The sequence below is a fragment of the Amphibalanus amphitrite genome, unplaced genomic scaffold, assembly GCF_019059575.1.
Source record: "Amphibalanus amphitrite isolate SeventyFive unplaced genomic scaffold, NRLGWU_Aamphi_draft 000339F_arrow, whole genome shotgun sequence".
NCBI lineage: Eukaryota > Metazoa > Arthropoda > Thecostraca > Balanomorpha > Balanidae > Amphibalanus > Amphibalanus amphitrite.
The window spans coordinates 206,119-227,053 of NW_024881834.1; the positions used below are offsets into that span (position 1 = coordinate 206,119).

Consider the following 20,935-nt stretch of genomic DNA (forward strand, 5'->3'; position numbering starts at 1 on the left):
TGATTCTGTTTCACTTTAACAAAATTATCTCCATTTTCCCTATCTTCTCTCAAGAAACGTTCATTCCCTGAATTTGACATTCATGAATCCGTGAGTTATTTTGTGTTAGGAGGAGAAGGTAGGGGGTCTTTTACGCTTTTTTATTTAATTTCGCCGATTTAGGAAGGAAACATTCTTTTCATTGGATACAATGCAGCTTGATTGAACTTTATGAGCCCTCTATGTTATGCGGTTATGTATATGTGAGCTATATTTTGAGATTAAAAATGCTGGTATCTTTTGCTTTCAATAATGTCTAAAATCATACCATTGCACCGAACAATTCTTGATCTGAACCAAAGTTTTTGGTTTATTTTGAGTTAAAATTTAGTTATTTTGTATAGCTCAGTTTGTAGTGCATCAGGACTCCAGGTGTTGGTGTTGTGTTGAGAGCGGAAATGTGTCACTCACTACTGGCTCGGATGCTCCTGTGTTCAATTATCAATATTGTGGTAACTCTGATGTGATGGTCATATGCTTTTGGGAGCACCTGCAGTCAGTCAAAGTAATTTGGGTGGGGCAGTCCATGCCTGCTTTTGAACCCTGTCCATGTACACTGAACCCTGACATCACTCATCTGAATCATGAATGCTCTCATTATTGGGAACAGCGAGATCAGAGTGTAGCTAGCGGTCAATTCTTCACATCAAGTCCTGCTTACTGTGGGATTCAGCTATGTCATTCCAATTTCCATCCATTTCATCATTCAAGCTAAATTGATAAAAACTAAAAAGTCTTAGCATCTTTTGAATATATCAATGCCTCATTGGCTTGAAGTTGAACCATGATGCAGACAGTCTGCTGTGGCCAAAATTTGAATGAAGATGGGTATTAGGTTAATTTTTTGCTAGTTTATTCAGGCTGCATCTACATAGCTAGGTAAAATTGATTTATTCTGTATATTTTTACAACCTTGGAAAAATTAGCAGATCCAAGAGGCAACTCATTGCAATTTGAACTTGTTAGTTCTCCTGACTTTCAATCTTTAAGCTTTTAAAAATGATTGCTATCAGATTTATTGTCATTCATTTTTTGTGTAGGTAACAGCGCATCACCCTTTAATTTGTCTATGTCCTCTGACAGCCTTCTCACTGTTACAGAGCAGACTGCAGCCATGGAGGACAAGCCCCCGGCGCCTCCGGTGCGGATGGCCAGTGTGCGGTCGGGCGGCGGTGACCGCGCGCCCGCCGACCTCCTGGCCGGCCAGCTCTCCCGGCCACTGCCCAAGGAGCCCGACGACGAGCGAAAGCGCCGCCTCAAAGCCAAGGTCACCAAGAAACACTTTGACAAGCCGGCTATATCCTATCCGACCAATTTCGAGCACACGGTGCATGTTGGCTTTGACCCGACCACTGGCGAGTTCAGCGGCATGCCCGAGGCGTGGGTGTCGCTACTGAGCAGCTCCAACATCAGCATCCAGGAGCAGAAGAAGAACCCACAGGCGGTCATCGACGTGCTCAACTACTACGACGCCTCCAACAAGGACAAGGAGCACCCCAAGTACATGGTGCCCAAGTCGGCCGACCACAGTCACGGCAGCTGGGCGTCGCCGACGCGCTCTCCGCGGCCCAGCATCGGCTCTCAGCCGGGCAGCACGGCCGGCGCGGCGCTGCCCGGCTCGCGACACACCTCGTCGGCCTCGACGGCCACGGCCAGCACGCCGGACACGGCCTCGGCAGAGGTGGCCGACGAAGAGGAGGACGAGCCCGAGGAGGCGTCCCCGCCGCCGCCGCCGGTGGCCGCCCGGCCCGAGCGCACCAAATCCATCTACACTCGGCCGCTGGACGACGAGCCCACGCTGCCGCCGCCGCCGACACCGCCCACCAACGGCGCGCCGCTGGACACCAACAAGAACCCGACGGCGGCGCCGTCTACACCGGCGCGCAGCCGCGCCAAGAGCAAAATGACCGACGAGGAAATCCTGGACCGACTGCGCTGCATTGTCACCGTCGGAGATCCGCACCGCAAGTACACCAAAATGGAGAAGATCGGCCAGGGTGCGTCTGGCACGGTGTACACAGCCATCGAAACGGCCACCGGCTGTGAGGTGGCCATCAAACAGATGAACCTCTCCCAGCAGCCCAAGAAGGAGCTCATAATCAACGAGATCGTCGTCATGCGGGAGAACAAGCACCCGAACGTGGTGAACTACCTGGACAGTTTCCTGGTGGGTGAGGAGCTCTGGGTGGTGATGGAGTATCTTCCCGGCGGCTCGCTGACTGATGTGGTGACCGAAACATGTATGGACGAGGGACAGATCGCGGCAGTGTGTCGCGAGGTACTCCAGGCGCTGCAGTTCCTGCATGTCAACCACGTCATCCACCGGGATATCAAATCTGACAACATTCTGCTCGGTATGGACGGTTCGGTGAAGCTGACAGACTTCGGGTTCTGCGCTCAGATCTCGCCGGAGCAGACCAAGCGGACGACAATGGTGGGTACGCCTTACTGGATGGCTCCGGAGGTGGTCACCCGCAAACAGTACGGGCCCAAGGTGGACGTCTGGTCCCTGGGTATCATGGCCATTGAGATGATAGAGGGAGAGCCGCCCTATCTGAACGAGAACCCGCTCCGGGCGCTCTATCTGATCGCCACCAACGGGCGGCCGGAGATCAAGGAGCGAGACAAGCTCTCTGCCCAGTTCCAGGCGTTCCTTGACCTCTGTCTGGAGGTGGACGTCGACAAGCGGCCGACGGCAGCCGAGCTCCTCAAACATCCGTTTATGAAGACGTGTCGACCGCTGGCCAGTCTGCATCCGCTCATACTGGCGGCCCGGGAGGCGATTCGTGGTCACTAGCCGCCCGGTGACGAACGGTGACCTTTGGTGGCCAGCCGTAGCCCTCGGTGACCTGTGGATACCTTCGGTGACCTCTGGTGACCCGTGGTGGCGAGCGGTGGCTCTCAGTGACCCGTGGGGACCCTGGGGGACGAACCATGACCTTCAGTAACCCGTGGTAACCCTCGGTGACCTCTGGTGGCCTCTGGCAACCTCAGCGGTCGCCGCGGCCGCCTCTCCGATGACTGCCGTCAGTGGGAGCAATCCCGACACACGGGAGTTCCGAGACACGTCACATTTTTGTGGCCTCTCGCCGCCGGCTGCGTCCGAGCGCGTTCGGCGCTGTCTCCAGTCTGTCTGTCCGTAGGCAGAGTTGATTGTCTGTCAGCAGACGTAACCTCCAGGCGACGCGCAGTCTCCAGAGAGTAGAGACAGACTTACACACTGTATCCAGTGTCCGACAAATGCGTACTGTATACTGTATAGAGCAGAGGCGCTGACACAGCAAGTGTCTGACGTGTACAACAGACACAGCTTGCTAGGCGGGTCCGTCACGCAGCCAGTCGCCTCTCGGTCCTCAGTTGCCCGCGCCGCGTCTCTCAGCGCCTATCCAACGTGCAACTCTGACAGAAAAGTGTTCTTGGGTCCGGAGACTGACGAGGGAGGGAGGGAAGGAGAGAGCGATCGGCCGGCGCGCAGCGACATCGAATCTCAGCGTCTCATGGTCTAGGCCGCTGGCGTCTTTTAGCGGGGCAGCAGCAGCGCGCAGCACTCGTGTCGTTTTGTAGCTATCTAGTTGAGTTAGGCAGCCTACGCGCGGGGACGACCAGCCTAACATAGATGAGGGCGGCCGGGACCGCCTCACGCATGTTAATAATCGTATTGGCAATCTTCAGCTGCTATAAGAAGATTTCGTGATAACCATATCCTTTACTAAATAGCTTCTCAGTAGTAGCATGTTCTTGCCAATTGTGTTGAATGATTTGTTTTCCGCCGCCGACACTGACAAATAGGGACAATAAAACGTCTTATACTGAATTTATTCGAATGAGTGTACGTCATATTTTGACAGAACCCTTTGTTTTTGAATAAACACCGAAAACCTTACGGTCTTTGTCGTATGCAATATTCAGTGTTTTCACGTAACGACAGCGTCGGCCGCCGCACACGTCTCACAGTCATGCGAAGGTCGGTGGGACGCCCTGTGTGCTGCCCCTCGGTCAAGTCCGCTGGTCAGCCCCCCCCCCCCCCCCGTAACCAGACCGCCCGGAGTCGGACGTCCGAGTCAGCATGAAGTCTCAGTGTCAGCGGCGGGTCGGTACATTCAAGATACCTATAAATAACAACAGCTGACGGGCGGAGCGACGGTCTGCGTCCGCACCGCCGCGCCCGTACCGGTCAACCAGCCTGAGACATGGTGTCTGGTGGGAAAGTGTGGAACACGAACTGAAGAACGTGACGGTATGAGCACTGCAACGCGGCTCAAAACTGCGCCCAGCGGCGTGCGGGGAGTGACTCATTCACGCGGCTCATTCCCTGGAGTTTGAGTTGAGTCATGAACTCATGAGACATAAAGGAAGTGTGCCCAGGATTTATAGGCTTTTGTCACCGGCCCCCTAATCCGTTCTCTATTTAGCGCAACAAGATGCGGTCGCTCGACTTCGAATTCCTTGAGAATCAGATTGATTGAGGATTTTGGTACATCTAAAGATAGTATGCACTGATTTGTTTATTTCCAAAACAGGCAGTAACATTACATAAAACACACATTTTGAAGATATCTACTCATATCCCGCACGGCCATAGCATACCATACGTTCGCACACGGGTCCGGACCTCACCGAGACTCTTGAGATAACTGCACAACGACCCCCACTCCGCACGAGCGCGCGAGCGCCGTACCCATATACATTAGCTCACGTGCTGTACCCTCAACTGTGTGTCAACTGCGCACGCCATTCACTTTGGACGGCAGAGCAGTCAGAGAGAGTGGGGGAAAAGTTGGGTAGAACACGGAGGGTATTCGGCGCTGGTGGGAAGGGATAGGTTTCGCTCTCACTTCACACGCGATCGCAGCAAGACAGCCAGACAGGTCACAGTGAACACATCGATTGCATATGAAGTGTCGATGCGACATAGTGTAACTTGAAGATCCCTCTGTCAACCGCCAGGGCCGAGGATTCGTACAGGACACGAAATCAGGTTCAGCTGTCATGATTGGTGGCTTATTCACGTGACACGAGGCAAGATTGGTAGATTCACTGCTAAGAAGCAAAACGGTCCAAAACATCGAAGACAGTAAACACAACATAGCTAAAAACGCTTACCAAAGCGTCTCTTGAAGTAAAATGAGCAAAAGACACTCCATCTTGCGAGAAGGCGTCGCAAACTTGGTATCCACGACAAGAATGGTCGCAGCGGTTGAACAGAGCCCATCACATACGGCAGATCCTCGACCCCGGCAAGACACGAAGCTCAGATGAAAACTCGGTAACTAACAGTTTGTCAACGCGTGTTCAATAAATAACTGCACACGCACACGCACGCGCACACCGGAGAGGGATGAGGGCTGGGCTGAGCTGAGCTGGGAGAACCGCTGTCATCAGCCAGCGACCCCCCAGCGCCCGCCGCCACACCCGCCCTCTATATTTGTACCCGCGTCTGCAGTTCAGTTCTGGTTGGCGCCACCGTCCACAGGTGGCGCTAGTTGCCGCCGGTCGCCGGTCACTGGCCCGACATCGGCGGTTTGGGCGGATCTCGACTCCGACTGGGCGAGTCGGAGCCATTCGAATCTGAGGAACGGAGCGAAACAGGCGTTACTATCTAAAACATTTCAGCAAATATTTCACAGAATTAATATTCTTGTCAGTCGACAAATAGGTCGGTAATCGAGCATGAAAACGACGGTAAAAGGGCTTGTAGATATACGGTAGTCGAGCCACGGGCCTCAGCAGCGTATAAAATAGGTGAAAATTGCCGGCCATCGGCGCCTGTTTTAGGCGGAGACTTGTGACGGAAAACCTGACTTGCCATCCCAAACGTGTTCGAAAGAGGCCGATAGCATAGCAACTGCTTTGTAGAATAAATCATCTTAATCAGTGATTAAACGTTCATTTGACTCACCTACGTCGTCTTTTTGTATGCGCACTATATCGTCTTTACCGACTTTCCGTTTCCGGGCCGCCGCCGCGTCCTTCCCCAGCGGCGACTCGGTCTCCGGCGGCGTCTCGGCTGGAACAGCAGTGGCAAATCGTTAGTCAGCTCTAACATGCTAATAATGAGACAATCGGCTAAGCTATCGCGGTTGATCACAATTGACACCAGAAAGATGAACTAAAGGAAGTCCCCAAGACTGTTCATCCAGAGAGCATACTACAAATTAATGAGACGTGATGTCTTCCCGTCACAATAACGCAGGCATTGCATTCCCAATCTGAAATTTACGTGCTCAGCTCTCTTCCCAACTGAGATTGACACGTCAAGCCCCGTAGTCGCATAGGTGACCTATCCGTGCTTCTATCCTCAGGAACTGAAATCCTTCTCCCCCACGCCACAACCCCCTTCCGGGCTGGACAGGCAACTTTATCTCATGCGGGCTGCCCCTTGGAGCGGCACCGCTGCTCCCGAGGGAGCGCACCCCGTAGCCGGGTGCAGTGAGTGCCTTGGGGCTGGGTGGCCTGTCCTCTGGACGGGCTCAGCCCCGGCGACTCACTAGGGTGCCTGCCCAGACCAATGTCTCCCCCTAATTCCTATCATCCTTCCGGCTCTGCAATGGTCTTGTCGACCGAAAGGGCCTAACCCAACAAAACAAACAAACAAACAAACAAACAAACAGTCGCATAGGTCATCCCGATAACAGAGTTGGTCCCTTCAATACCTGAGTTTATGTCGACTGGCAGACAGCGCTTTTTGCCTTTTCTCAGAGGCGAAGCCACGCCTCCGATCTTGGAACCACTGGAAGCAAGAAAAACGGTGTTATCGACTAAAATACGAGGAACCGGACGACCAAAACAAAACAAACCCGACCTTGTGCCGAGCGTGCAGCTCGCATAAAAGTAATCAAAACATTCAAAAATGACGAAAAGGTACACATACTCGTATCTAACCAGTTAAACAAAACAGACCAAACACAGATTCATTTCCCAAACAGCTCGCTCGTCGCTATCAGCCCGGCCGACATACGGATTGAGCGCTGCGGGGCTGGCGGTGGGGTCTGCCGACCCGCCCCCGATGGTGGGGCCGGCCGAGCGTGGCCTCTCCGAGGTGTCACCGTCGAGAGGAGCGGAGGCGACGGGCACGGAGCTCCTGAGAACGGGTGACGACGAGTGGTTAGAGGCGAGGTTATACTGAGAGTTTGATAAATACAAACAGGGAGCATGTGCGCAAAGGGGGAATATGTGGATTGCAGAGTCACACAGGAGACACACAGTTCACACTCCGCAGTACCGGTCAGGATAAAGGTGAAAACACAGTTGTTAGGAAGTGTACTGTGCATACCGCACATGTATTATGGATACCGGCTCTGATGGAGGAGATAGTTCAAAGAGATTGTGCCGAGTGTTTTACCAGAGAGAGACGTAGCAAGACCGCTGATGCTAGGCTGGGAAGCTTAACAGTTCAGCTGAGGGGGCGGAGGCCGGGCATGGTCCACGCGGCAGATTGCGAACCATGTAGCCCCGTTGATAACATCGTGGCACTTGGAGACTGGGGTTATGACTTTCTGGTCGGCTGATTGGCAAACAACTGGAGTTACAGCGAGTTGACAAAGAACAAATGCAGGAAAGTGAGGAAACATCAAACAAACATGTGGGAAAGCGTGGAAATGGTCTCGGAACGGAAGTAAAAACCATGGCAGACAATAACGTCGATAAATAGGTAGTATGGAAGCTAGTGAACATAGATGGAGTATCCACAGGAAAATAACACACCTCGGTGAGTCCAAGAATAGAACAATAATGTCACAAAGACATTCCGTTCGACGTAGCAACGCTAGAAGCTAAGATTGCTTTTAGGGAGTTGACGTAACGCCCGAACGTCCGAGCGTAAAAAGAGTTCGCTCCTAAAATGCCGGTGATTCCCGTCAAATAACATCTAAGCAGCTTATCCGACGTTTCCACTAATTTCCTCGAGTTCAGTAGTTGTCATGGAAACTGACATCGCTGGCATCTGCCCAGCAACGCTAGCGAAAAGGATCTGTATGACTCCCGTCTCCTACACCCTGTCCTGACACAATACATCAAGAGTCAAGTGTGTTTCTCAGCTCCCAGGAAGTTCAACGCACTCGCGGTGGACGGGAAGCGGTCATTTCTGAGTCGGCCGGAAGGACAGGGCACTGCTCTCTGAGGAGACTCGCGTTAGTCACGGCACGGGTCAACGCCACGGGTCAACGCCACGGGTCACGAACTCGTGCCCGGGGGGGGGGGGGTTCAGGCAGGCGGCTGGAAGTGACCCAGAAATAACGGCCGGTGGGGCTACAGCTCAGCTGCGCAGTCGAGATCAGATGCTACTGGAGTAGTTGAGAATCCGGGCGGCGATACACGTCACTGCAATTTGGAGCCATGCTAACAGCTCACTCTCCCTGATTGGTAGACATGGGATGAATTTGTGGGGAAAATGTCTATACTGGAAATGCTTCCTACACTTGAATAGAGTAAGGTTAGCGACAACTCTACCAGCGAAATTGCTATTCGGTGTTACGTCAGTGATTCGGCGCCACCGTTCTATACTTTTCGTAACGATGGTTTTATGAACACCGACCAATTACAACTGTCAATATATGCATCGTCATGCATTCGCTGCAAAACAGCAAACAAACTACATTTCTGACGACCCCGCTGACCCCATCCGACAACCACAACCTAACAAGCCCCGCGCTCGCCCCCCCCCCCCCCGTTCTCTCCCTCCACTCACCTGTCCGCCGGGGCTCCGCGCTCTGCCCGTTCCCTGTTGCTCTCTCTCGCCGGCGACTGAGCTGCGAGTCTCTCCTCCGCGGTCGACTGCTGCGACTGACCCAGGACGGGGCTCCCGCGCTCGGCCGTCGCCTGATCGCGCCGGTACACACTGTCAATCACCCGATTGATGGCCTCCGACATGCCGATTTTCACCTCCACGCCGTCCCCATCTGGCCGCTCGGTGCCGGTGCGTTCCGCGGCCGCGTGCACGGCGGCAGAGGCGGCGGCCGTGTCACCGAGTCGCTGTTCCACCGGGCCCGGCCTGACCCTACCCGGAGCGACCGGTGAGCGCGCCGGTTTGCTCATGTCCATCGCCATATCCTGCGCGTAATGTCGCGAGTCCGCCGGCGGCGGCGGCGGCTTGGTCGGTGTTTTCTGCGGTCCACCGACCAGCGCGGTCGGCACACTGGTCACACTTTGAACCGTCACTGTGTTGGAGACTTTCGGCGGCGGCGGCGGCGGCGGCGGCGGCGCCCGGCCGGCCGGCTGCTGCCGCGAGTCGAACTCGTTGGTGAACCACAGCCGCAGCGGGTCGCCCTGCCGTTCCGTCTCGGCGGGGTCGCGCGGCGGCAGCATGCCCTCTACCACCCTGTCCATCAGGCTCGAGAACTGGACCTCCGTCTCGGGATCGGACGGCAGGGGCGCCGGCGGCGGCCGGGTCGAGCCGCGCCCGGTGGTCGCCGGCGCCGACACCTGTACCGGGGGCGGCGCGGAGATCTGAGAGGGCGCCGGCGCCGCCGTGGTGGCTGCTAACGTCAGGTTCAGCGGCTGGGCGTCGTCCGAGAGGCGCCGCTTGGAGCCGCCGTTGACGCTGCCGTTGGCGGTGCCCAGCGGCGCTCTGGGAGCCAGGTGGGCCGGGTGGTGCGGAGGGTGCGCCGCCGGAGCGGAGTGGTGGTGGGCAGACGGTGGAGCTGGTTGCGGCGGCGGGCCGGGCGCCGCGGAGATCGCAGGACCCGTCCGCTCCGTCGGAGGCCGAGACATCTGTCGGGCAGAGGACGTCGTCAGAGCGGGCCTCGAGACTAAATCGTTTACTCTGCAGTTCTGCACACCGGGGAAATCCCAACAAGGACACGAATATAAACAAAAACCATCCAGTGCAAGTTCCATGATAAAACTCGCTACATCCCTATCAAACGACTCTCGCAGCGAGTTCTAGCAATTACCAGCATATCGCTTACAAACACTGGCTAGTTATCCAACCGCAATAAAACGGTCCTCGTCCCATCCCAACCCCCTCATTTCCATACAAGCCCCGAATGGCATCCCCTACCCGCTCCTCCGCCACGCCACACCGGACTTTCCGCTGCACCGACCGACCAACTCCAGTTTCTCGCCGAAGTCACGACTGGACGGCCATGACCCAGCCAGTCTGCCGACTGACATTCTCAACATGGTCGGAGAGTTCGCAGCCTGCAAACGAGCCCGTGTCCCTAGTCCAGTTGGGCGGCACGAAATGATCTAATCCGGGGCGGCCGCTCGGGCGAGACAAGAGCGCGCCGCCGTCAGCCAGCGCTGGAGTGTATCACCGAGAGCTATGATCAGTGTGGATGGAGATGGAATGGCTACATCACCGTTCTGGCATACCGGTTTGTCTTGCCGCCTTATTTGGTATTTAATCATTTGAAGTGACGGATTGAGATTCATCTCACGCCATATTATCTTTTATAACAAAGAGCCTACTAGACACAAAATGCGACTGTCTGTCTGTCTGATCAAAAATCGACGCTTTTATAAGCCGTTAACGAAGTAACGTCCGTTGGTTATCACCCTGTCAGCTCCTATCGCCCACCGATTGCAACACCGTGTCGCCGGGCGGCATTGTGAACCAAGGTAGTCAGACGGGAGGCCCGCCAGCTGTACGGGCGCTGCACCGACACCGGGTGACAGCACCGAGCGCCCCAACACCGAGCGCCGGCCACCGGCAGCGGACAAAGGGCACCGATCAAAAACAACGCGACACATGCCGGTTCTTTTCGCGCGGCACCCCGACAGCGACAGCAGGAGAAACATACGCCAAACCAGCGTAATCACAAAAGACGGATAACACACAATAGAGAATGTATGAAGAGTGCCGATTGTTAATCCCTCCGTACAGAGATTAATGATGATCATTAATGAGTGAACAGGATTAACCAGCAGCAAACGTCGCAAATCACGCGGTAAACAGTTCGGGAATGTGCTGCCGGTCTCTGCCGTCGTAGCTCTAAAAGAAAAGGTCACTGTACTCGAGCAAAACCACAAATAAGGATAGAAAGTCGGCGCCATAGTCACACAAAACAAACGAATGAAAGAATCAATACAAATAAGGAAAATATATAAGGAAATATACCAACACCAAACAACAAGTCACAGCTCACGAAAGGCCCAGGACAGCTCTGATACAAACTGACAATCAGTAGTCTGTTCGTGTGTTGTTTTCCTCCGACAACTCCAGAGTTGTTCTTCAGACAAGTCCTCCCACCTCCGCACTAAGAGAGAACCAGAGGAGGCTCAACCGACCGCCGGCGGTGCCAACAGCTCACTGCGGGCTGCTGTCGGGGCCGACGGTACCTGACCTCCCCCTCCCTCCCCATCGACGTCGACGCAGGTGCGGTGCGCACGGTACAACCCCCGCCGCTCGGCTGGTTGGCGCGCGCTGATACGTAAAAATCACCGCATCCGGATTGTTCAATGCACCGTGCAGAATTATATTAAGCAGGGATGCGGAGCCGGAGCCGGAGCCGGAGCCGAAGCCGCCGGAGCCGGCATATTTTGCCCGGAGCCGGAGCCGGAGCCGGAGCCGTGAAACAATATAGCCCGGAGCCGGAGCCGGAGCCGGAGCCGCCAAAAAAGGGGGCGACTCCGGCTCCTTTTTATTTTTTGAAGAGGAAAAAAAATAATTGACCTAGTTCGGTTTGACAGTACAAGGCAGTAAACCATATCGTACTATTGGTCTCAATATAAGTGCCCAGGCGACCTGTAGTTTTGATGCGGTGAATACCCTCACCCTCGCCACAATGCGAGTAGGGGTGGCGCTGGCTGGGAGGAGGGGTGCACTCGGCCCGAGTTGTGGCGAGGGTAATGGTATTCACCGCATCAAAACTACAGGTCGCCTGGGCCCTTATCTTGAGACCAATAGTACGTCATGGGCCATCAAGTGCATGGAAAAGCCGAATATCCCCAGTATCCCACAGTACGCAATCAACTTCCTGTCTGCTCCTCCCCCCCCCCTCACGTCTACTGCATCCCCAGAACATGAGGACCGGTCATCAGGTGACGGCCATTGTTTTGAAGCCAGTGCAGTGGACTGCGACTCCCAGCATCGTCTCTTCCCCCCCCCCCCACCCCCACCCCCCAATGCAGCCGAGATGGGTGTCAGCTTACGATGGTCCAGTGAACTCCGATTCGCGGCGACTGCGTTTCCAATGCCATCGCTTCCTAGTCCTTTGTTCTGCCAGTTCTCTCCGAGGTGCGTTTGCGCGGGGACGCGGTGAGCCGGTCATGGCAAGAGTAGGTAACGCGTATAACCAATCCAATTTTTCTTCCACCCGTATTTAATTGATTGCATAGGGGATGTACTGAGTCGGAGCCGGAGCCGCCGGAGCCGGAGCCGCCGGAGCCGGACCATTTTACTCGGAGCCGGAGCCGGAGCCGGAGCCGCCATAACATTTCACCCGGAGCCGGAGCCGGAGCCGGAGCCGATTTTTTTCTCCGGAGCCGGAGCCGGAGCCGGAGCCGTTTGAAATTTCCACGGCTCCGCATCCCTGATATTAAGGATGGATAAATTGAGCTGTGGCGTATGCGGCGCATCCCGGACGCATTAGGGTAATAGTTTGTTACCAAGACGTACTTTGATCGGGGATAACCGGTGCGTGGTGCATAATTAGCTAATAAATTCATCAAAACATCACTCATAGGCAAATGACGATACAAATATTACTAATTATACGAAAGACCAGCCTACTTCTTGCGCATAAGCAGGTAACATCGACATTTTTAGCCCAGTGGCGAGTCCGCCTCGCCAGAAATGTTCTGTCTTCTTACAAAGCGTCGTGACCAGCGGACGACATCCTACATCGACCGAGCTCGAGCTGCCTGTTTACACACACGATCGCGATTCTTCCGATAATATCCAACACTCGTACCATCCGCTACTGACTCACGAATATTCACTCACACATCCGACCAATCCAGTTTCACAGTTATCCCCCTCATCCCTATTATCGCCTGCCAAGAGCGTAACTAAGCATCCGGTTCGCCAACGGCTCTATTCCGCCACGCTTGACGACAGGCTCTCCCGCTGCCCTCGTAAATAATGCATGCTCGTTTTGTGCCTGAGATGACGGCTGCCGAATACGGACCAGCGCGCTGTAGGCGTTCGGGCCGGTCTAGCCTCTTACGGAGCAAAAAAATTATTTTGCTTTTATGAACACAAAAAGCATACCAATCAACTACAAAATGTCCATACATTATATAAATGACCATTATCTGGTCGTGCAACAACTTGGTATAGGGTGAAAGGGGCTTCAAACACAAAGCTTTCTTAGGCCGTGGACAAGTCATAGTTTTCGGGTGTTTGAAGAGTCAAAGTAGATGCCATGGGGATCTTATGTGCGTGAGTTTTACACGCCAATGATTTTATGAGTTGTTCTGTGACATGTTACGATCAATTCCGCGCAACGAAAAATGAGGTTGCGAAAATCATTTAGCAGCATGAGAGATAAACATATCACCGAGTTATTTTGTATGCTTAAAATTAATATCACTCACTATGTTAAGCCGATCTTTTGAGTTCCCCCAGGTCCCGCTCTAAATCGAGTGTCACCATGTGCATTGTGATGTTATTGAACCGGCCAAGCAATAAAAAAGTGCGCAAACTTGCGCCATTTGCTGCTATGCAACATTTTGCAATACGCCGTCTAGCCTTTATTAGCTCCATAGTGACGGGAGCGAACAAATCAGCCTGCATTTTAGCTTATATTATTTCAAGTGATGACAGTAACACCAGCCAGTGTTATCTCGTGGGTCAGAAGCATTCTTATTTACCGGAGGATGAGCTGTCACGTGACCGGAAAGGCCTCAGGCGATGCACGGTGGGCGATCCGGCCGGTCTGGTCTCGCGAAACCTCAAACACATTTTGTGTCCTAAAAAAAATTGAGAAGTATTGCACATGAGTTAATGGGAAATTCTGCATAAGTCACGCCACCCCCCCCCCTCCCGAGGCCGAGGGGGGGGGGGGGGTGCCGCCCCCTTATAGGTTTTAACGCGATAGCTCACAACACGCCGGCGATAAAGAGCTGAAACTTGGCGTACTTGATCTTTGATTCAAGCCGGATCTTGTTAAATCAACCGCATTTTCAGGTCAGGTCAGGTCAGGTCGCTGACCTATGACGTCATAAGTGAACCTCTGCACGGTCCTCAGATGTTGCAACGTCGCAACGCCCTCAGTGCCAGAGGGACGTTCACAGGGAGATGAAGATTTCAGGACGTAGCATACCTACCCCGAGGTCTCACAACATGTATATTTATATCTCGGATTTTTTGCTAAAGTTCACATGCGGTCAGGTCGGTCGCGTGATCTCACCGTTATAAGTCAATGAGGAAAATATGGAAGCTGTTATTTTAGCGCCAGGAATGATCTATAACTATCTCAAGCACATGGAATCATGGTTTCATGCGCTCCCTGCAAGGTACGGTGCTACACCTTTGCATTGCTAACCTTGCATGACGTCATTTATGACGTCACTAGGGCCATATTAGTTTTCCGTCAATAACTCCGGAACAAAGTAAGTTAGACAGTCGCCCTCCTTTGACCAAGTTCGTGACCTGAGGGACTCTGACCAGACTTTGACTCGAGGTCAACGACTCAAAACCTTAACCTTCGGACTTATATGTGGTCGAACGGACCACCCTCGTTTTTTCACGAATAACTCGCGTAAAAAGTGGCCGATCAAGACGAAACTTTCAGTACATTCGAGTTCATCAATTTCACACCTACACTGAAAATTTCATGACCCTGACCCCAATGACCTTTGACCTGTGACCTATTTCTCGAGACCATGTTTGGCCGGAATCGCGATTCGGCGTATGTCGGCTCACATTATCCGCGCCTTTGCAGTCTTTTTGTGGTTTCAAACGTTCAACCATGTGAAATGATATTGGTTCCATGCATTATGCTAGGTGTCAAGGTCACCTGAAGGTCAGGTCAGTTCATTGACCTTTGGTGACCTCGGTTCACTTTTTCGAGTTTTACATGTTTCTAGGCTAGTTTTTGGAGCTGATTTCGAATTTCGCAACCATTTGAGCATTTACGAAGTAGTTTTGGTGCCTTCGTACGATGTTACGAGGCTGTCAGTAGCGGTTGACACCTACTATGAATACCCGGCAGGACGCATACTGGCTGACCTGACTTGACCTGACCCGACCTGGCCTAAATGCATGACGAAATCATCTGTGATCAAAACTAGCATGAAATTCGTGATCGGCACCCCGAAAAGCCCCAAAGCAACCTCACTTTACGATGTTCTAACAGGTTCCGATTTTCCCGACTTTTGGGAAATTGACCTGCCCTGGAAGGTCAACCAATGACCTAGGACCTTAAAATTGGGTATCATCAGCTTTCTCTCATCACGGGCAGCAACCTCGTTTTTTTCCGCGAAGCTCTAGCTCGATCAGGTGCCAAACCGCAAGGGGGAATGGAAGTGCTCCGTTTTGCCACGTTTATGCAACATTTCATGCAGTTACTGCACATTGCGAAAGCTTATAACATGGGAAATCGCCATGCATTCACGTTCTTTAATGAATTTGCTACAGTTTGGTGTGTAATTCGTAGGCGTAGGTCTCCTAGATCCAAGGCTATAAGGGTTGAAAGGTTGTGAGAGGCTAGAACCCTTGAAACGCCCACTGTGCAGCGGTGACAGCTGCCGACAGAGGGAGAAGGACGCTCCTTGCCGGTATGGTCTACTCAAGGTTGGAAAGGCCGGAACGAGCAGAGACGATCCAAGAGCATGCTATTACTTTTGTACAAAACATGTCGCTAGTGGCAAATTTTCGCGAGTTTAATAAAGTCATTCAGATCCGAGCATGTTGCATCAGGGTTTAGAGGCTGGGACGCACCAGCATCAGGCTGTTTAGGTAGGCGTTGGGAAAATCTACAAGCATGAGCGACTCTGATGGCTGAACTTTTATAATAATTAGAGATGCTTTATGCCTTGCATCATGAGAGCCTGGATGGCTGTTAACGAGTTATAATTTTAATCACGACCAGTCAGAATTAGTGCTCAGTCCCCGTTCATTCCCTTATACGTTTTTGCCGCAAAATGAACGCCAGCTCCCACGATATCCTTGATGCCTGACAAATGGCACAGCCCTAGAGAGCAATCAACCAGTATGATTTACTGATATTTGGCAGCACTCTCGCCCTCCAGCCCACCACACTATCCTGTCTCTGTCCCTCTGTAGCCTCACCTCCGTCACTGGCGACCCGAACCTGGCCGGGTACTCCATGAGGTAGCGTTTCTTGGGCGGTCGCGGCGTCATGGTGGCCGGCGACTGGGTGGCGAGGGGACCCTGACGACTGTCGAGCGCCGCGCCCAGCCGGCCCATCGGCCTACCTGGGTACGAGGAGAGATACAGGGGTCAGTACATAGCGGCGTACATGACGTGTACACTATACAGAGGTGAATATGGTGGTCACAAGGAGAGGTCAGGAGTACAGGAGAAGTACAGGAGACAGTACGCTGCGAGGTGAGGACCGGAAGTTAGTAATAGAGGGCTACCACCGAATGTACATACTTACAGATGGTGTGGGAGTCAGTACCAAGCGTGGTACAGAACGGGGCACCAGCAACTAGGAGCTTATCCAACACCACACCAACGTTCGTAAACACAAACAACACACCTAAACCTATGACGCACGAAAGCCAGAGCAGTGACCCAAGCGCAACGAGTACAGACAAGTGAGCCTGCACCACAACAAATGGGAATACACAGCAGTGCAGCACACTTGTGCCGTTCAGGGGAAGGAATTGTGGCAACGAGTCGGGCCTAGCCCACGGCACATCTGCATACACGAGGTACGGGCGTTAGTACAGTGAACAATACATATGTGAGAGAAGAGTGTGCCTCACAAAACAGGCACGGGCGTTTAGAGGCTTCGATAAGATAAAGATTTACATACATACATGCACTAGAAAGGAAAAGGGAGAAAAGAGGTATAATAAATGCAACAGAGATGAAGAGAAAAAGAACGAAGAAGGAGATACAATAAAGAGAGGCGTGAATGGAGAGAGCGAGACAGGAGACGAAGAGGAAGACACCACACAGTACCTACTTACAACACAAGTACAGTGCACCAGTACCGACCCTGCTCCCCTCCACACCGTATCTACGGCCACCCCGGCTGATAAGGGACGCCAGTTCATTGACACCCAGCCCTCTAACCCGTGAACCACCCCCGAGTCCGCGGGCACCCGCCCGGTCCGCTCACCCACTCTCAGATAACGCGCTCACTCACAAACACTCAGCGCCACTCCGCGCAAACGCCCGTTTCCGACCGCACGCCGAACCAGCGGACAATTCCGCGAACGGGCTTTAAAAATATGTCAAGGCCACCCCATTGAGTCTTTAAACCAGCCGGCCGTGTCCCTCTGCGGCGCGGCGCAAACAGCTGGTGGTGCCCTCCCCTGCGACCGCAGTCCGTGCCATTAGCATGGCCCTCCACCGCTGCCGGCGTCCCTTCCGATCGGACCCTCCCCTCCGACCGGCGGCAGCGGGGGAGACTGGTATGCCGCGGCGGGCGGACGGCGGGCCTCCCGGCCGGGTTCAGCGCTCTCCCTCCCCTCCGTCCCCGCCCGCCGACTGACCGGTGACGGGCCGCGCTCGCCGGTCGGCCCGGCCGGCCCGCTGCGCTCCGTCCGGGGGTGGCTGACCGGCCGGTGCCGCTCCTCAGGACTGTCCGCGGGCCGCGGAGGGCGCCTCCTCCCGGCGCCGGGCCGCGCGCTGAAACCACACAGAGGGAGAGGGTCACACCGGCCGGCTGCGTCACATCCTGTGAGACAGACACGACGCTCCCACGGCGTGGGGTCCCCGGTCCGGCAACGACACCAGGCGGGCTCTCGGTCCCTGAAATCAGCCCCAGTCCTGAGTCCGACAACGGGCGGACCCTGGGTCCACGTCCACCACAGCATGCGGACCCTGGATCCCCGGCCCGACACAGGGAGGCCCCTGGGTCGCCGGACCTGCACAGGCAGGGCCCTGGGCCTGGGTCCTCGATACCGGCACTGCAATGGCCCTGGGTCTCCATCCCGGTACCGAGTGTGCCCTGGGTCTCCGGGCCGTGACCACACCTCCTAGCAATGCACCACTCCTGGATACCAACACATCACCCGCAACCAACAGAAGCACGGGGTGGTATGGTGCACCGAGAAAAGAACCTCAACAGGATGCTGAATGAGTAAGTGTGTGAACACGGAGGGCTGCTCGACCAAGTCCGGGACGACGGCTGCCGTAGCGACACGCTACTGGGAACGGCCACCGGGCCTCATCAGGCACCCCGGCGGTATAACGAGGGCAGTGGGTGGCTGACCGGCGGGCTTCTGCATATCATTGGCAACAGGCGATTAATCCCAGTTTACCTCCACTTCTCGTAGCGGTAAATATGCGCAAACTGTGAGCGATTCACGTGGTGTTGCCACGAGCTGAATTCATAGAAACTTATCCTTGGAGCTGAAAAATAATAAAATAAGATAAATATAATAAAGATAAAGCTCAGTGCTATTATCTCATACAGATGAAGTTAGAATAGAAGGGGTGGTTTCGCCAATCTTAGATCAGTGAGCAGCAGAGCCTTTCGCTGAGTTGTTTTATTTTGTTCATAAGTTCAACAAATCATAGCAAATGCCACTGTGTGTCGGTTTATGCAATACGACATAGCCAGGTGGTGTCTGTTACTGAGAGAAGCACCAAGGAACCCTCGGGGGAGAGGGTCAACCGTGAGAGAGCGGAGTGGCGATGAAGAGATCGGGAAATGGGGGTGTGGAACAGCCAGCCAGCTGGGGAAGACAGTGAAAATATACACTGAGAGGACTACGGACGGCACGGAGCAGGGGAGCTGACATGAAGCACACACAAGACGGATCCAAGAATGGTGGTTCCACGGCGGAACTCCAGTCACGCCGGATACGACCCGGGCGCGGACAGGACACCGGCCGGATCCGGACGGAGGGGGCGGGGTCTGATGACGTCACGGGGCACGGGATCCGGCCGACGGAGGCCAAACATCCGTCGCCGGCGGGCTGGCGGCTGGTGGGAGCCGGTCCGCGGTCGGCGGGGGCTCGACCGGGGACAGAGTCTGTGGAGCCGCACCGGCTACACAGAGCAGGCAGTCGACCGGGCGGCAGGTGAAGTTTCATTTACCCAACAGCCCAACAGATGGCAGCACGGGCGGTGCTGTGGAATTGACCCAGAACTTTGCGGTCCGGCTCGCCACGATCCAATAGCCGAGGATGAGGTCTGAATTAAGTGGAAAGTTGTTTGGGAAGCCTTCCGAAAAAGTATGATTGAGGGGAAGGAATTCATTATGGCGAAGTTAGGCTCGGCTGTGAAAAAGTCTGGGCATTTCGGAGCCGGCTGAGTCATGTTGAGAGTTAGGTGGGCACTGGAGGGAGGGTTTGAGTTGGGGCACCAGTCTCTAGTCCTGATGCTGGGCCGTGGGTGGCCCGTCATATTCCTAAAGCAAATTATTTATCTGCCCTCTCCGTTCAAGTCCATTGGGTTTCCTTCCTTTCCTCGTCCCTCTTCAGTCTTCACCCTTCGTAGCTATTCAGCCCGCCCAGTTTTACCGTTCAATCCATCCCCTCCCCTGTTGCTCTGTACCCGCTCACCACACATCCGCTCCATCAAATTCCTGCAACCTGCCCCCTCCCCCTATAGCCTCCCCTAACTGTAATGACGTCATCATTCGTCGCGCGCCTTGCGCGTCCGACGCGAGCACGATCGTTGCCGTTCCAGCAAGCCGCTCTGTTTTGCATTGAATCTAACGGCCACAAAAACACGTTGCGAAACTCCCCGCCGACGTGTGCCACAGCGATGACGTCACAGATGACGTCACTGTGCGTGGGATGGAAGGACGTGTGCGGTGGCACGTCCGAGTCTGAATGGTGGAATGCGAGCCAGCAATAGCGGCGGCGAGAGGGATTCGATTGGGTAGGGAGAAGGAGGAGGGAAGGTCACTGGTGTGGTCTCAATAGTGGCGCAGTTCAAGGTTAGGTATTTTGATACCAGGCCTACCTACTTTAGAGTGTAGACAGGATACGAACCAAACCAACCCAGCTAACAGGTTAGGTATCGAGTATAATGTTGTCAGTCATAATCGGGGACAGCGTGCAACGTAATGTCAGTGACATGGGGAATTGGGGATCGTTGAACAGCGCTCCAGGCTCATTCGTGAGCGCAATTGAGCGTTTTAGGTCATACAAAAAGAATCAAAATAAATGCCTACACCCCACGGCTCACGACATTATTTAATGTACTGACAACTACATATAGCATATGACATATAACTTGACGGGAGGACACCGACTAGATATAGCTGTCAAACTTACCGGCTGGTTTTGTCTCCGCCCAGACGGTCAGACGCCCTCAGAGACCGATATCTTGGCGACCCTGCCAAACAGAAACAAAACGAAAATCAGAATTCAGTCGCTAAAACTAGACAGAACAGTAAGTACATACTCAGACGCAACGGTACTCATTTGATAAATTTACAACGCACGTTATCTGCGTAGGCATTGGTAGATACAACACGTTTGTGAGAGCCCTGACCTATCGGGCTTATCTCAACACAAAGGCAGCTGATTTCCGCTTGATTGTTGCGGTACAACTGCACCACCGACTATCTTCCTGTAACTCAAGGGTTCACACAGTTCGCACGAGTTTACTTTCTACATGTCGTCCGGAAAAGGGGAAACATGAGCATTGAGCAATGAGTATTGACTGAGCAGTGAGCAACAAGTTGAGAAAATGTGGTAAAATAGTCACCGTTCACACATCGATCGGCGAACTTTCGTGAGAGCTTTAAGGTTACCAACGTACGCTACGAAGGGAGTCCGAAGGTTACCTACGTTGCAACATTCGTACTATCGAGTTCGTATAACTATCGAGCATGGGGTAGGTTTTACTGCATATAGC

The 20,935-nt window shown here is 53.8% G+C and overlaps 3 protein-coding genes across 5 annotated transcripts in view; 1 reads left to right on the forward strand and 2 right to left on the reverse strand.

Annotated features, from left to right (window-relative positions):
- The first annotated feature begins 62 nt into the window (after positions 1–62).
- Positions 63–3,922, forward strand: LOC122388957 (serine/threonine-protein kinase Pak-like). 3 transcript variants are annotated; one of them, XM_043380555.1, is made up of 2 exons: positions 63–90; positions 1,140–3,922. In XM_043380555.1, the coding sequence occupies exon 2, from the start codon at positions 1,154–1,156 to the stop codon at positions 2,834–2,836; it is 1,683 nt and encodes a 560-aa protein (XP_043236490.1). In that variant the 5' UTR covers positions 63–90; positions 1,140–1,153; the 3' UTR covers positions 2,837–3,922. The 3 variants fall into 3 exon arrangements, with proteins under 3 accessions (XP_043236490.1, XP_043236491.1, XP_043236489.1); XM_043380556.1 differs by having other exon boundaries at positions 85–118; XM_043380554.1 differs by lacking the exon at positions 63–90 and adding an exon at positions 719–918.
- A 609-nt stretch (positions 3,923–4,531) lies between these two features.
- Positions 4,532–17,117, reverse strand: LOC122388922 (vegetative cell wall protein gp1-like). The gene is made up of 7 exons (XM_043380429.1): positions 17,083–17,117; positions 16,214–16,359; positions 8,726–9,747; positions 6,998–7,120; positions 6,693–6,769; positions 5,939–6,046; positions 4,532–5,607 (listed from the first exon to the last, which is right to left on the reverse strand). Exons 2-7 carry the CDS (start codon positions 16,349–16,351, stop codon positions 5,540–5,542), a joined length of 1,536 nt encoding a protein of 511 aa, XP_043236364.1. The 5' UTR covers positions 16,352–16,359; positions 17,083–17,117; the 3' UTR covers positions 4,532–5,539.
- A 497-nt stretch (positions 17,118–17,614) lies between these two features.
- Positions 17,615–20,935, reverse strand: part of LOC122388924 — a 28,568-nt gene continuing 25,247 nt past the window's right edge. Inside the window, exons 5-6 of the mRNA XM_043380435.1 lie at positions 20,350–20,410; positions 17,615–17,746 (exon numbers count right to left, since the gene is read on the reverse strand). Of these exons, the coding sequence (XP_043236370.1) occupies positions 20,377–20,410 (34 nt within the window). The 3' untranslated portion in view covers positions 17,615–17,746; positions 20,350–20,376. The remainder of the gene's footprint in view (positions 17,747–20,349; positions 20,411–20,935) is intronic.

Coding starts and splice junctions, on each gene's coding strand:
- LOC122388957 (XM_043380555.1), top strand. CDS start 1,154: ATGGAGGACAAGCCCCCGGCGCCTCCGGTGCGGATGGCCAGTGTGCGG.
- LOC122388922 (XM_043380429.1), bottom strand. CDS start 16,351: ATGGGCCGGCTGGGCGCGGCGCTCGACAGTCGTCAGGGTCCCCTCGCC. Junction 7,121..8,725: donor CGCGGAGCCCCGGCGGACAG/GTGAGTGGAGGG, acceptor ACCCGTTCTCAG/GAGCTCCGTGCCCGTCGCCT. Junction 6,047..6,692: donor GCCAGTCGACATAAACTCAG/GTATTGAAGGGA, acceptor CTGCTGTTCCAG/CCGAGACGCCGCCGGAGACC.